This window comes from Salmo trutta, chromosome 40, assembly GCF_901001165.1.
Source record: "Salmo trutta chromosome 40, fSalTru1.1, whole genome shotgun sequence".
NCBI lineage: Eukaryota > Metazoa > Chordata > Actinopteri > Salmoniformes > Salmonidae > Salmo > Salmo trutta.
In genome coordinates, this window is record NC_042996.1 from 11447784 (window position 1) to 11464229 (window position 16446).

Below are 16446 nucleotides of genomic sequence, written 5' to 3' on the forward strand. Positions count from 1 at the left end.
CCCACACATCAATCAGTACTATGCAATAAAATAACTCAGTGACAGTAATCTAAGGCGGAAAGATTTACTAACTCCCTCATCCTTTGATGTCTCAAAGCATGAAATTAAGTCAAGATGCAAAGTCACTTTCAGAGGTTTTATTAAAAAGTGGTGCCTGACAGTTCTGCAGAAATATTATTTACAGACGAGACACTATGGCTCTCTAGTGATTGTGTATAAGGATGGAGGGACATTTAGTCTCTATAAAATATTATCTGTTTTGAGTTATCCCTAATGTTTCTCTGTGTTATAAACTTCACTTCCCATAAGGCCACCTGCCACAATGGTGTAGTAGTGCAACCTGATTAGTACATTTGAAGTACTAAATGTAAACTCTAAACAACTTTCAATTTAAATACATAATGGTTATTTACACTGTTTAATGTCAGATGGGCCGGCCAAAGTAGTCACTGTGATAATAGAATATCCTAATTCAAATGAATAAAACAATGCACCAGATAATTAAATACAGTTTTCTGTATTTATATTATTACAAAATAATTGAGCATATTTAAGGCACTGTCTGGATGTTGCTTTATTGCTAGTGAGCAATTCCTAAGGGATACATTTCATTCTCCATTCCATGTCTAGCTCAAAAGACAAACATTATTTTGTAATCTGTCCACTTTAAATTATTCAATAAAAAAATGATACAAACGAGGCCTGGATTAAAAGAGGAATCCTAATGAATCCAACAAGTCTGTTGTGCCAGTTTAAAACCAACTAGTGAGGCATTGTTACAGCACGTGCTTTTACAACCATCATGGCATACAATAAAAAAGGTAGCTACTTCTTACTACAAAAGTGACAAAGATAGTATCCGTTGTCAAATAAATCATATTTCTAAAATCACATAATTATGGACAGTGAGAAATGTACAGTTCTATATAAATATTAGCTCTCGACTTTTACACACAAAAAAAGGTACATTTTACTCTCCCAGTTCTACATATTACCCAAGCACTGCTTCTGAGTCTAACAAACACTCTTTAAAAATGCATTTGTTCTATAGGTTGTGTAGTAAAATATTGACACTTATGCCATTTCCAGTTTTATCCAGTATACTGCATTATACATGTGGTAGATGTACTGAGTTAAGACTAACAGAGAATAACAATATAAAACGACTCCTGTAATTTTGCTATATTTCTAAGGAGCAAAATGCTCATCTCCTGTGTCTCTGTGGCACCCTGTTTTTCACAGTTGAATCCAACCACCTGCAGTGCACCAGAGAAGCTTCCCAACTCAGAGAGAATGCACTGCTTTCTCACCCTTCTTTGTAACTGGTTTCCATCCCATCATGCAAGGTTCCCACTCTAATCACCATTCCAATTTCCAGAATTCATCAATATTTGAGTTTAAACTTTTCTTACAATATGTTACATTTCCCAAAGAAAATAACAAAATCCTTTAACTTTTCAAGGGTCATGTAAATCAATAGCAATTTACATCAAATCATTTTCAATGACTCTCGAGGCTTTTTGTGGACCATGGCCTCCCTGTATAAGGTAGCAGGCTGTCCACAGACAATAATTTTGTTAACACTTCCACACACACACGCTTCAGGACATGACCTTTGACCCACAGCTGTGACACATAACGGTTCCATCTAAGATCCAGAGCAGATAGATATGCAGCCTATGAGGCTCAACATGCCCATAACCTCAGAACTCCACTGGAAGCATGGTGATTTGGCCAAGGGCACATTTTCAACGGATCCCAACATTTACAATGAATGTAATGTAGAGCTGACACAAAGTCCATATTTCCACCAGAAAGACAATGATGTCTGCTCTTCACACCACTGGGACTCTGGGGTCTCCTGGCAGGCAGCCGGACCGGTTCATCAGGGCTCGGGGTGGCATGGCTCGGTGTGTGGGGAGTGCTTCCTGAGCTGCTGACCCCTGACGTGTCTAGAGGTCAAGGATCAAAAGGTGTCCTTCAACTGCCTCCAGGGGAAGGACATGAGCTGACTGGTTTAGGTGTTAAAGAATCATGGCCTCCTGGAAAGCCTCTATCCACCTGAGAGAAAATTGAGAAACACAACGAACTTTATTGTATTGGTACCTGGGAAAAAACAAACTCATCAATAAACGTTATATTGATAAAATAACTATATGAATGCTTTCCCCCTCCCACGCTCCAGTTATCTGTTACAGCTTGGTCCCCTCCTGGTTGATGAATACTCTATTGATCCCTAAACCAAAGGGAATTTCCAGTACCTCTGTGCAGTGGGGATGTCGTCAGCCTTGAAGATATAGAACAGGGTGTTTTTGTGGTACAGTTTAAACTGCAGCTTCTGGAAAGGGCCACACTTCTCCTCCCGCAGGAAGAAGCCTAGCAGAGGCTGGCTCTCTAGAGCAGCTACGTCCTGGAAATAGGGAGAGACACACATGTCACACACCCACACACACACACACACACACGCATACCGGCACAATGCACAAATGTGTGTTTGTGACTAGAGTGGCGTAGGTGTGTTACCTCGCTGGCGGCGTAGGTGTACAAGACTTTGTTCTTGATGACGAACCATAGCCTCTTCCATTGCTTCTTGTTGCCCTTTGACCTCTGTAGGTAGCCACTCATGGAGGAGTTCTCTGTGTTTGCAGACACCTCTTTGAGAGCAGCTGGGATCTTCTTCTGTTTCCTGGAGAAAGAGAATCCCCCAGATCTGCCAGTAGGAGACAGCGCCCCAGAAGCAACACGGTCACCTAGGAAACACACGAACACAAAGCACCCTCTGACATACATACTGAATTCACAATAACAAACAATACAGGGTTTAAGTCATGACTTAACTTAAATTCATTCCATTTTTAATATTTTAAATAGCCCAAATACTTTAATATTTCATATGTATTCATGTAAAAGACGCATACTGTTCTCCTGTAGCTTGACGAAGCAGTGGTCACACACACGAGCTGGCTGGTTCTTCAAGTACTCTAAATAGAACTTACTGGACGAGCACGTCTGACACACCACCTGCAATACACACACAGTGAGTGAGGAAACCACTACACACACACACACACACACACACACACACACACACACACACACACACACACACACACACACACACACACACACTATGGAGTATAGTAGTGAACCATTGTAAACTAGGGCCCTTGTCCTGTCCTTACCTTCCCGCAGGCTCGGCAGTGGTGGCGTCTCCAGGTGAGGGTGAACTCACAGGTACAGACCATACACATTGTGGCCCTCAGGTCTGGGATCCAGATAGGGGCCTTAGAACCCAGCGGAGCCCCACTGTCACACACACCATCAGCCTACACAGAGAGAGATGGACATAGCCATTACAAGTGGATTGAAGCAAAATTATACTGACTATGGTAACAGTGGGGTCGGGGTGTACCCATATTCAGTCAGTTGAATGAGTTGGAACTATACATGCTACAAGCACGTGCATGCTCACTCACAAAACACACGCGCGCACACACACTGCCTCACCTCCTCCTGACTCCGGCTGGAGATGAAGGTGATCTTCTTCCTGGTGTGGTCGTCTATCGCCGTGGCGATGGCCGCCAGCCACTCATCTCTCTCTGTGGCCGAGCTGCCAGGCAGAAACAACAACAGAAACTTCTGTAACCAATCAAAAGCCATTAGAACTTTCCCCACAACCAATTAGAAGGGTAACTCATCAGAATGTCCATAATGTTAGGCACCACCTTCAGGAGTTCAGGTGTGTCAGTGAGCAGGTACTCACCTGGCAGACAGGATGAAGGAACGCTCCACACTCTCAATGTTCAGTTCATTCTGATACGCCTCCTGACTGGGCTTACTCACCTGAACACAAAAAACAAAGGTTTTAGATGAGACTTTAGAAGAGTTTTGTCCAGGGTAAATGTGTGTTCAGCCCTGCCTGTACTCACCTTCATGCCCGCCAGAGAGAGCATGCTGTTGAGTTTATACTGACCAGACTGAACTGGAGTGGTGTACAGAAGAGTGTCATTGAACTAGAGAGAGAGAGACAGATACACCCGCCACATCAACATACAGATACTCAGGGGGTAATGTTCTGGTCTACAGACTGTGTTGGAAGTGAACTAAGCCAGACTCTAAATAAACTACAGAACTGTAACAGTAACGGGTCAGGTATCACAATGAGACCCCCACTACCCTGGGGGCATCAGTCAGTACTCACCAGGAAGAACATCCGTGGCTGCATGACCTTCCTGGACAGCTTCATCAGAGTGCCCTCCTTAAGAAACACCTGGGGACAAGAAGTGATCACAACAGATGAGATCACAGGTGTGTGTGTGTGTGTGTGTGTGTGTGTGTGTGTGTGTGTGTGTGGGTGCGTGTCATAGTGCTGGACACTCACCCTGCCCGGCTGAACAATCTCATGCTGTCCGTTCAGACTGTACTGAATGTGCATCAGCTTCTGAAAGTTATCCTGAAAGATAGAGACAGACAGACAGACCGGGGTCAGAGATAACGCAATGGGATGCCATTGGCCGAATTCTCATGAGGATGGACATGGTGTGACGTCTCACCCCTTGTTTCATGATGTCGTTGGCATGGTTGGCCACCTCCTTCACTATGCCCAGAGCAGCTGTAAGGTCAACATGATTAACATGCTGTGAGAGAGTGTCTGTGAGAGTGTCTGTGAGAGAGAATGGCATCACACTGGACATTGTCACACACAGCCTGATCAACATTGTTCCACTCACCCTGCGTGTCTTTGTAGTCAGACGAGTCCTCAGGAAGGTTCTTCAGATAATCTGTAGAAGAGCAGGAAGTTACATCAGTCCCAGATCACACTAAATCATGCTATAAACACTATGTTTTACATAACCAGTTTATACATGTAGAGAACTGTGTCTGCTGTTACACTCTGTGTCCACTAGGTGGCAGAGTGTTGCTGGTGCACTAAATAGTGCGGGCTCCATGGGATTCCACAGCACCATAGCCGCGGGAAGTAGGGGTGCTGAAGGTGCTGCAACACCCCCTGAAAATAAAATACAAATGAACACAAAAGTAGTGCACTGTGCCTCTACTAGTATTATCGGATCCATATAGACTTCTGTAGCACGGGCAAAAAAATCTCTACTTTGGGAAAAAAAGGTACTTGTATAATTTAATTTGATTAAGAACAGTATATTGCAGTATTCAATAGTTGGAATTGTAAGAGTTGTTACCCTGTCCCTTTCTCTGCTATAGTCATTCTAATGGAATCCAGAAAGAACAAAACCCTGTCCTCAAACACTTCCATCAAAAGGTGCAAAGTCATGAGCAAAGACACAAAACATCCAAATCAATCAAAATCAAATCAAATTTTATTGGTAACATACACATGGTTAGCAGATGTTAATGCGAGTGTAGCGAAATGCTTGTGCTTCTAGTTCCGACCATGCAGTAATATCTAACAAGTAATCTAACCTAACAATTTCACAACAACTACCTTATACACACAAGTGTAAAGGAATGAATAAGAATATGTACATAAAAATATATGAATGAGCGATGGCCGAACGGCATAGGCAAGATGTAGTAGATGGTATAGAGTACAGTATATACATATGAGATGAGTAATGTAGGGTATGTAAACATTATACACTGCTCAAAAAAATAAAGGGAACACTTAAACAACACAATGTAACTCCAAGTCAATCACACTTCTGTGAAATCAAACTGTCCACTTAGGAAGCAACACTGATTGACAATAAATTTCACATGCTGTTGTGCAAATGGAATAGACAACAGGTGGAAATTATAGGCACTAAGCAAGACACCCCCAATAAAGGAGTGGTTCAGCAGGTGGTGACCACAGACCACTTCTCAGTTCCTATGCTTCCTGGCTGATGTTTTGGTCACTTTTGAATGCTGGCGGTGCTTTCACTCTAGTGGTAGCATGAGACGGAGTCTACAACCCACACAAGTGGCTCAGGTAGTGCAGCTCATCCAGGATGGCACATCAATGCAAGCTGTGGCAAGAAGGTTTGCTGTGTCTGTCAGCGTAGTGTCCAGAGCATGGAGGCACTACCAGGAGACAGGCCAGTACATCAGGAGACGTGGAGGAGGCCGTAGGAGGGCAACAACCCAGCAGCAGGACCGCTACCTCCGCCTTTGTGCAAGGAGGAGCACTGCCAGAGCCCTGCAAAAAGACCTCCAGCAGGCCACAAATGTGCATGTGTCTGCTCAAACAGTCAGAAACAGACTCCATGAGGGTGGTATGAGGGCCCGACGTCCACAGGTGGGGGTTGTGCTTACAGCCCAACACCGTGCAGGACGTTTGGCATTTGCCAGAGAACACCAAGATTGGCAAATTCGCCACTGGCGCCCTGTGCTCTTCACAGATGAAAGCAGGTTCACACTGAGCACATGTGACAGACGTGACAGAGTCTGGAGACGCCGTGGAGAACGTTCTGCTGCCTGCAACATCCTCCAGCATGACCGGTTTGGCGGTGGGTCAGTCATGGTGTGGGGTGGCATTTCTTTGGGGGGCCGCGCAGCCCTTCATGTGCTCGCCAGAGGTAGCCTGACTGCCATTAGGTACCGAGATGAGATCCTCAGACCCCTTGTGAGACCATATGCTGGTGCGGTTGGCCCTGGGTTCTTCCTAATGCAAGATAATGCTAGACCTCATGTGGCTGGAGTGTGTCAGCAGTTCCTGCAAGAGGAAGGCATTGATGCTATGGACTGGCCCGCCCTTTTCCCCAGACCTGAATCCAATTGAGCACATCTGGGACATCATGTCTCACTCCATCCACCAACGCCACATTGCACCACAGACTGTCCATGAGTTGGCAGATGCTTTAGTCCAGGTCTGGGAGGAGATCCCTCAGGAGACCATCCGCCACCTCATCAGGAGCATGCCCAGGCGTTGTAGGGAGGTCATACAGGCACATGGAGGCCACACACACTACTGAGCCTCATTTTGACTTGTTTTAAGGACATTACATCAAAGTTGGATCAGCCTGTAGTGTGGTTTTCCACTTTAATTTTGAGTGTGACTCCAAATCCAGACCGCCATGGGTTGATAAATTGGATTTCCATTGATTATTTTTGTGTGATTTTGTTGTCAGCACATTCAACTATGTAAAGAAAAAAGTATTTAATAAGATTATTTATTTCATTCACATCTAGGATGTGTTGTTTAAGTGTTCCCTTTATTTTTTGAGCAGTGTATAAAGTGGCATTGTTTAAAGTGGCTAGTGATACATTTATTCATTATTAAAGTGGCTAGAGATGAGTCAGTATGTTGGCAGCAGCCACTCAATGTTAGTGATGGCTGTTTAACAGTCTGATGGCCTTGAGATAGAAGCTGTTTTTCAGTCTCTCGGTCCCAGCTTTGATGCACCTGTACTGACCTCGCCTTCTGGATGATAGCGGGGTGAACAGGCAGTGGCTCAGGTGGTTGTTGTCCTTGATGATTTTTTTAGCCTTCCTGTAACATCGGGTGGTGTAGGTGCCCTGGAGGGCAGGTAGTTTGCCCCCGGTGATGCGTTGTGCAGACCTCACTACCCTCTGGAGAGAATTATGGTTGTGGGCGGAGCAGTTGACGGCACCAGGCGGTGATACAGCCCGACAGGATGCTCTTGATTGTGCATCTGTAAAAGTTTGTGAGTGTTTTTGGTGACAAGCCGAATTTCTTCAGCCTCCTGAGGTTGAAGAGGCGCTGCTGCGCCTTCTTCACCACGCTGTCTGTGTGGGTGGGCCATTTCAGTCTGTCCGTGATGTGTACGCCGAGGAACTTAAAACTTTCTACCTTCTCCACTACTGTCCCGTCGATGTGGATAGGGGGCTGCTCCCTCTGCTGTTTCCTGAAGTCCACGATCATCTCCTTTGTTTTGTTGACATTGAGTGTGAGGTTATTTTCCTGACACCAGACTCCGAGGGCCCTCACCTGAGCTGTAGTCGATGAACAGCATTCTTACATAGGTATTCCTCTTGTCCAGATGGGTTAGGGCAGTGTGCAGTGTGATTGAGATTGCATCGTCTGTGGACCTATTGGGGTGGTAAGCAAATTAGAGTGGGTCTAGGGTGTCAGGTAGGGTGGAGGTGATATGGTCCTTGACTAGTCTCTCAAAGCACTTCATGATGACGGAAGTGAGTGCTACGGGGCGATAGTCATTTAGATCAGTTACCTTCGCTTTCTTGGGAACAGGAACAATGGTGGCCCTCTTGAAGCATGTGGGAACAGCAGACTGGGATAAGGATTGATTGAATATGTCCGTAAACACACCAGCCAGCTGGTCTGCGCATGCTCTGAGGACGCGGCTATGGATGCCATCTGGGCCTGCAGCCTTGCGAGGGTTAACACGTTTAAATGTTTTACTCACGTTGGCTGCAGTGAAGGAGAGCCCGCAGGTTTTGGTAGCGGGCCGTGTCGGTGGCTCTGAATTGTCCTCAGAGCAAAGAAGTTGTTTAGTTTGTCTGGGAGCAAGACATCGTGGTCCGCGACGGGGCTGGTTTTCCTTTTGTAGTCCGTGATTGACTGTAGACCCTGCCACATACCTCTCGTGTCTGAGCCGTTGAGTTGCGACTCCACAGTCGTGGCCAAAAGTTTTGAGAATGACACAAATATTAATTTTCACAAAGTCTGCTGCCTCAGTTTTTATGATGGCAATTTGCATATACTCCAGAATGCTATGAAGAGTGATCTGATGAATTGCCGTTAATTGCAAAAACATTTCCACTGCATTTCAGCACTGCCACAAAAGGACCAGCTGACATCATGTCGGTGATTCTCTCGTTAACACAGGTGTGAGTGTTGACGAGGACAAGGCTGGAGATCACTTTGTCATGCTGATTGAGTTCGAATAACAGACTGGAAGCTTCAAAAAGAGGGTGGTGCTTGGAATCATTGTTCTTCCTCTGTCAACCATGGTTACCTGCAAGGAAACACGTGCCGTCATCATTGCTTTGCACAAAAAGGGCTTCACAGGCAAGGATATTGCTGCCAGTAAGATTGCACCTAAATCAACCATCTATCGGAGAACTTCAAGGGGAGCGGTTCAATTGTTGTGAAGAAAGCTTCAGGGCGCCCAAGAAAGTCCAGCAAGCGCTAGCACCGTCTCCAAAAGTTGATTCAGCTGTGGGATCGGGGCACCACCAGTACAGAGCTTGCTCAGGAATGGCAGCAGGCAGGTGTGAGTGCATCTGCATGCACAGTGAGGCGAAGCCTTTTGGAGGATGACCTGGTGTCAAGAAGGGCAGCAAAGAAGCCACTTCTCTCCAGGAAAACCATCAGGGACAGACTGATATTCTGCAAAAGATACAGGGATTGGACTGCTGAGGACTGGGGTAAAGTAATTTTGTCTGATGAATCCCTTTTCCGATTGTTTGGGGCATCCGGACAAAAGCTTGTCCGGAGAAGACAAGGTGAGCGCTACCATCAGTCCTGTGTCATGCCAACAGTAAAGCATCCTGAGATCATTCATGTGTGGGTTGCTTCTCAGCCAAGGGAGTGGTCTCACTCACAATTTTGCCTAAGAACACAGCCATGAATAAAGAATGGTACCAACACATCCTCCAAGAGCAACTTCTCCCAACCATCCAGGAACAGTTTGGTGACGAACAATGCCTTTTCCAGCATGATGGAGCACCTTGCCATAAGGCAAAAGTGATAACTAAGTGGCTCAGGGAACAAAACATAAATATTTTTGTGCATGGCCAGGAAACTTCCCAGACCTTAATCCCATTGAGAACTTGTGGTCAATCCTCAAGAGGCGGGTGGACAAACAAAACCCCACAAATTCTGACAAACTCTAAGCATTTATTATGCAAGAATGGGCTGCCATCAGTCAGGATGTGGCCCAGAAGTTAATTGACAGCATGCCAGGGCGGATTGCAGAGGTCTTGAAAAAGAAGGGTCAACACTGCAAATATTGACTCTTCGCATCAACTTCATGTAATTGTCAATAAAAGCCTTTGACACTTATGAAATGCTTGTAATTATACTTCAGTATTCCATAGTAACATCTGACAAAAATATCTAAAGACACTGAAGCAGCAAACTTTGTGGAAATTAATATTTGCGTCATTCTCAAAGTTTTTGGCCACGACTGTACTTTGTCTCTATACTGACGCTTAGCTTGTTTGATTGCCTTGCGGAGGGAATAGCTACACGGCTTGTATTCTAGGTCATGTGAACAAAAGGACTTGAGTTCCTGTATGTTGTTATGATCACACCACGTCTCGTTAATCATAAGGCATACACCCCCGCCCGTCTTCTGACCAGAGAGATGTTTGTTTCTGTCGGCGCGATGCGTGAAGAAGCCAGGTGGCTGTACCGACTCTGATGACGTATCCCGAGTGAGCCATGTTTCCGTGAAACAAAGAGCGTTACAGTCTCTGATGTCTCTCTGGAAGGCAACCCTTGCTCGGATTTCGTCTACCTTGTTGTCAAGAGACTGGACATTGGCGAGTAGTATGCTCGGGAGCGGTGCGTGATGTGCCCGTCTACGGAGCCTGACCAGAAGACCGCTCCGTCTGCGGTGCCGTTGTTTTGGGTCGCTGGCTGGGATCCGATCCATTGTCCTGGGTGGTGGACCAAACAGTGGATCCGCTTCGGGAAAGTCGTATTCCTGGTTGTAATGTTGGTGAGTTGACGTTTTCTTGATCAAATAATATGGAAAACAACCACTTTTTATACAGTATTAATTTACCATCCTTACAAACCACTTACTGTAAATGTACATTACTGTATTGTACATAGGCTGGTCATCTAGGTTTGTACCAGTAGACTTTCTATCAGCATGAAGAAAAACAATGGACAATACAGTAATTGAGTACATTGAGACATCAAGTGGTTTGTGATGACGTGATGATGTGGCTCAGTTTGTAGAGCAAGGAACTTACATTGCCAGGATTGTGGGTTTGATTGAAAATGTATGAGCTCACTACTGTAAGTTGCTCTGGATAAGAGCGTCTACTAAAATGGAAAAGTAATGAATCGACCATTTCAGTTTTCACATAGAAATAAGTTGCATTTGCAAAGTATTTTTTTTTAAACTGGAAAATGTATATCAGGCAAGTATTTTTATATTCCAGAAGTATTATCATACTAACTGTTCAGTACAGATAATTATCAGACTCAAGTTACAAATGCTGGTAAACAGTCAAATACATTTAGTCCTGTATTAGCAGACCGATATAGACTCTTCAACACAGCACCCCTGCATTTCCAGTAACCCCCCGTGTGTGTATGTGTGTGTACCTGTGAGCAGAAGCTGATACTGGGGGATTCTCTGTACAGGTTTCAGCAGGTAGTGCTTCAGAGCCAGGCTGGCACATCTAGGACTCATCTGGGACAGAGTACAGGAGAATTGTCACACAGACATTTGCATACAGTATTAACAGTATACATACACAAATCTAGCTCCACATCCTTGGCGCTAATGTAGTCTCCAGACTATGTCTGGCTTGTTACATCTAAACACCCACACATATTCTACCACTCTATCATCAACTATGCGGATAGGAACTTCCTATGACACACACACACACACACACACACACACACACACACACACACACACACACACACACACACACACAGCTGTTTACCTCAAACTCCCGGACTACAGCGGCGAAGCCAGGGTTTTTCCTACACTGTTCGTCCAGCATAGCCACGTTGTTGTCAAACTGCCGGATGTAGGTGGAGTACATCTTCAGGTACGGCCCCTTCTGAACAAAGATGTCTGCCAGCCTCTGGTGGTCCCCCCTACACAGCAGAGAGAGAGGTGAGAGGCGCAAGGGGAAGAGAGGCAGAGGGAGGGAGATGGTCATTGTGGTCTGGTCTGAGATCAGCTGTCCACAGCTTGGCATGGTCAGTTGAGGTTTGTATCTCTGGTGCTGATAACGATGGTGTGGATGCGTACCAGCGGGCCACCCTCTCCTCTAGCTCCCGGAGCAGGTCTCGGTTGAGCTGGTATAATTGAGGCAGGTAGTAGAGGATCTGGGTTAGAATACGCTCTTCAACCACTGCCTTGCCATTCTGACGCGTCGCCTTGGCAACTGCGTCCCGGAAATCCTGCAGGGAGGGAGGGGGTTAATGCTGACAGACGAATGAATGGAACTGACACAGCGACAACAGAGTGGTGGGAGACTAATTAACACACACACACACACACACACACACACACACACACACACACACACACACACACACACACACACACACACACACACACACACAGCTGCAGGGCGGAGAGGAGTTACACAGTACCGCACAGGAACACCTGGTTATCACCTCATAAACATGTGTCCCTCTGCATCATACACACACACACACACAACTGAGTCAGCACTCTCACACTGCCCAGTGAGCCAACACACACATCCAGGTGGAAGGAAGTGGTGAGACAACCAGGGCATGGTCCCAATGTCCTGGTGAACACGGTCACACACCCACAATAAAACACACACAGCTGCAGTGTGAAGGACCGAAACATGTACCGTTGAAGTCAGAAGTTTACATACACTTAGGTTGGAGTCAATAAAACTTGTTTTTAAACCACTCCACAAATTTCTTGTTAACAAACTATAGTTTTGTCAAGTCGGTTAGGATATCTATTTTGTGCATGACACAAGTAATTTTTCCAACAATTGTTTACAGACAGATTATTTCACTTATAATTCACTGTATCACAATTCCAGTGGGTCAGAAGTTTTCATACACTCAGTTGACTGTGCCTTTAAACAGCTTGGAAAATTCCAGAAAATTATGTCATGGCTTTGGAAGCTTCTGATAGGCTAACTGACATCATTTGAGTTAATTAGAGGTGTACCTGTGGATGTATTTCAAGGCCTACCTTCAAACTCAGTGCCTCTTTGCTTGACATCATGGGAAAATCAAAAGAAATTAGTCACAAGTCTGGTTTATCCTTGGGAGCAATTTCCAAACGCCTGAAGGTACCACGTTCATCTGTACAAGCAATAGTACACAAGTATAAACACCATGGCACTACGCAGCTGTTATACCGCTCAGGAAGGAGACGCGTTCTGTCTCCTAGAGATGAACGTACATTGGTGCGAAAAGTGCAAATCAATCCCAGAACAACAGCAAAGAAACTTGTGAAGATGCTGGAGGAAACCGGTACAAAAGTATCTATATCCACAGTAAAACAAGTCCTATATTGACATAACCTGAAAGGCCGCTCAGCAAGGAAGAAGCCACTGCTCCAAAACCGCCATAAAAAAGCCAGACTACGGTTTGCAACTGCACATGGGGACAGAGATTGTAATTTTTTGAGAAATGTCCTCTGGTCTGATGAAACAAAAATATAACTTTTTGGCCATACTGACCATCGTTATGTTTGGAGGAAAAAGGGGGAGGCTTGCAAGCCGAAGAACACCATCCCAACCATGAAGCACGGGGGTGGCAGCATCATGTTGTGGGGGTGCTTTGCTGCTGGAGGGACTGGTGCACTTCACAAACTGGATGGCATCATGAGGATGGAAAATGATGTGGTTACATTGAAGCAACATCTCAAGACATCAGTCAGGAAGTTAAAGCTTTGCCACAAATGGGTCTTCCAAATGGACAATGACCCAAAGCATACTTCCAAAGTTGTGGCAAAATGGATTAAGGACAACAAAGTCAAGGTATGGAGTGGCCATCCCAAAGCCCTGACCTCAATCCTATAGAAAATTTGTGGGCGGAACTGTGCGAGCAAGGAGGCCTACAAACCTGACTCAGTTACACCAGCTCTGTCAGGAGAAATGGGCCAAAATTCACCCAATTTATTGTGGGAAGCTTGTGGAAGGCTTCCCGTAACGTTTGACTAAAGTTAAACAATTTAAAGGCAATGCTACCAAATAATAACTGAGTGTATGTAAACTTCTGACCCACTGGGAATGTGATGAAAGAAATAAAAGCTGAAACAAATCATTATCTCTACTATTATTCTGACATTTCACATTCTTAAAATAAAGTGGTGATCCTAACTGACCTAAGACAGGGAATTTTTACTAGGATTAAATGTCAGGAATTGTGAAAAACTGAGTTTAAATGTATTTGGCTAAGGTGTATGTAAACTTCCCACTTCAACTGTATCCCTAGAAAACATGTCAAAAGTCAAGTCAAAATATAATGAAACACATTATTGTACACAACATATCAAATGAGAACCATCCTATAGGGTATAAGGGAGGACTTAAGTGTGAAACCAAAATAAACACAGCAGACACACACACACACACACACACACACACACACACACACACACACACACACACACACACACACACACACACACACACACACACACACACACACACACACACACAGGATTAGCCGAGGCATTTCTATGTCTGGGGGTCCTCCACCCACTCACTCACTGCAGGAAGCAGCTGTTCTGTGGCCAGGGGCAGCCATGGAGACTGGAGAATGTGATTTGACCTCTTTAAGTCTCCCTCTCCCCCCTCTTTCTCTCTCATCTCTCTTTCTCTCCGTCTCAAAATGAATCCCATAGTGGGTCCTGTTTAAGGCGGAGAGACAAAGGGACACTTGACCCTGAGTGTGTGTGTGTGTGTGTGTGTGTGTGTGTGTGTGTGTGTGTGTGTGTGTGTGTGTGTGTGTGTGTGTGTGTGTGTGTGTGCGTGTGTGTGCGTGTGTGTGTACCTGCAATTCCCCTTTCGGGCAGTCTGAAAGCCACTCCCAAGAGGAAATCTAATGTCGACCCTGCGGCCGTCTCAGACAAATTGTGGGTTTAGAGAGATTTTAGAGACTAGGCTATGCGAGACAAATAAAGGCTGGATTAAAGCATTTTTCCTTTAAATAAAAAAAACATTGAAATCCAACACACAGTCTATCTTCCGCTGCAAAATCAAATCCTTTTTAAGAGCCCAGGACAGCTTGACCTAGCTGGTACAGTTGACCACCTCAGCCTGACACAGCCCAGCACTGCCCAGTAGACCAGACCAGTCCATTAATCACCACAACACCACCACAGCGAGTTAACAACACTCATCAGAGATCCCACACACACCTGTCACCTCCCCCTGAGACCAACATCAACGCACCCAGCTCTGTCGTCACGGTTACCTGCTCCACTTTTCACCCCTACAGGCACAGAGCAGGGACGGTATTCCACCCACCAGGCAGGAGTAGTGAGCTAGCTAGCCGGTAATTAAATATAATGAAACAACTCTAGCCTATGTTTCCACTCTATAAATCCACCACTTGAAAGTTGAAACTAGCAACACATGCTTGACTCCTTAGCTCCGTTTATGATTTAGAAAATGTGAGTCTCAGTGTTTATCACTGATCCTGCTAAGTGGAACAACAACAACAGTTCTACCAGAGACAACTCCACGGCTGAGTACTGCTGCCTCAGGGGCTGGGGAGAAAGGCAACACAGCTCAGCTAGTCTGAAGGCTTGCTGAGTAACACCACTGAACACACAGACAACACACAGATAACACACAGGTAACACACAGATAACACACAGATATGGTGCTCATCAAAAGCCCAGGGGCTTAACTGATACTTACTATGTGAAGAAGCTTCAGGACGTCCACAAACCTGGAGGGAGAGGAGATGGGTGTAAAACATTATATATGACAAAAAAAACACACCCACCGCTAAACTAAAAGGAAAGATTCCGTGGTATATTCTCATGATAAAGTCATTGATTGGGTGTGTGTGTGTGTGTGTGTGTGTGTCTCGGGTACTCACACTTTCTCAGAGCTCATGATCTCCTGGGCGATATGCACCACCTTTTTCCTCTTCACCTCATCCTCCTGCTGGAACGACAGACAGACAGACAGACAGACAGACAGACAGACAGACAGACAGACAGACAGACAGACAGAGAGTCAGACAGAAAGACAGACAGACAGCCAGACAGACAGACAGACAGACAGACAGACAGACAGACAGACAGACAGACAGACAGACAGACAGACAGACAGACAGGAGAGTCAGACAGATAGTCAGACAGAAAGACAGATAGACAGAGAAAAGCACAGCATTCAGTCCATGTAGTGTAAAAAGCTGGCTAGCCATATTCTAAACGGTACAGACATACTTCCACTTACAAGGTCACTGCAGCCCACCATCTGACTGTCCTGCTATAGTATGCATAGGCACAATAATCTGCTCATTTGCTGTTTCTAAACAGACACTCAACAGAGATTATGTCCGAAAGCAGAGGTGCCGTTTGACACGTCTCTTTCCCTCGCTATTCTCTATCCACTTCAGCTATCTTCTCTGTCCTCTGCACTCTCCCTCCCTCGCTACTCTCTATCCACTTCAGCTATCTTCTCTGTCCTCTGCACTCTCCCTCCCTCGCTACTCTCTATCCACTTCAGCTATCTTCTCTGTCCTCTGCACTCTCCCTCCCTCGCTACTCTCTATCCACTTCAGCTATCTTCTCTGTCCTCTGCACTCTCCCTCCCTCGCTCTCTCTTTCAGTCTGATAGTGAGTGGTCTGGGGT

General features: G+C 45.4%; 1 protein-coding gene across 1 annotated transcript in view; it reads right to left on the reverse strand.

The window, feature by feature from the left end:
* Positions 1–122: 122 nt before the first annotated feature.
* LOC115180608 (FYVE, RhoGEF and PH domain-containing protein 6) overlaps positions 123–16446 on the reverse strand; it is a 28370-nt gene continuing 12046 nt past the window's right edge. The window contains exons 4-20 of the mRNA XM_029742831.1: positions 15686–15753; positions 15502–15532; positions 11886–12037; positions 11572–11728; positions 11222–11309; positions 4731–4781; positions 4554–4612; positions 4382–4453; positions 4202–4270; positions 3930–4013; positions 3764–3843; positions 3508–3610; positions 3183–3326; positions 2919–3021; positions 2524–2750; positions 2262–2410; positions 123–2061 (exon numbers count right to left, since the gene is read on the reverse strand). Of these exons, the coding sequence (XP_029598691.1) occupies positions 2025–2061; positions 2262–2410; positions 2524–2750; positions 2919–3021; positions 3183–3326; positions 3508–3610; positions 3764–3843; positions 3930–4013; positions 4202–4270; positions 4382–4453; positions 4554–4612; positions 4731–4781; positions 11222–11309; positions 11572–11728; positions 11886–12037; positions 15502–15532; positions 15686–15753 (1674 nt within the window). The 3' untranslated portion in view covers positions 123–2024. The remainder of the gene's footprint in view (positions 2062–2261; positions 2411–2523; positions 2751–2918; positions 3022–3182; positions 3327–3507; positions 3611–3763; positions 3844–3929; positions 4014–4201; positions 4271–4381; positions 4454–4553; positions 4613–4730; positions 4782–11221; positions 11310–11571; positions 11729–11885; positions 12038–15501; positions 15533–15685; positions 15754–16446) is intronic.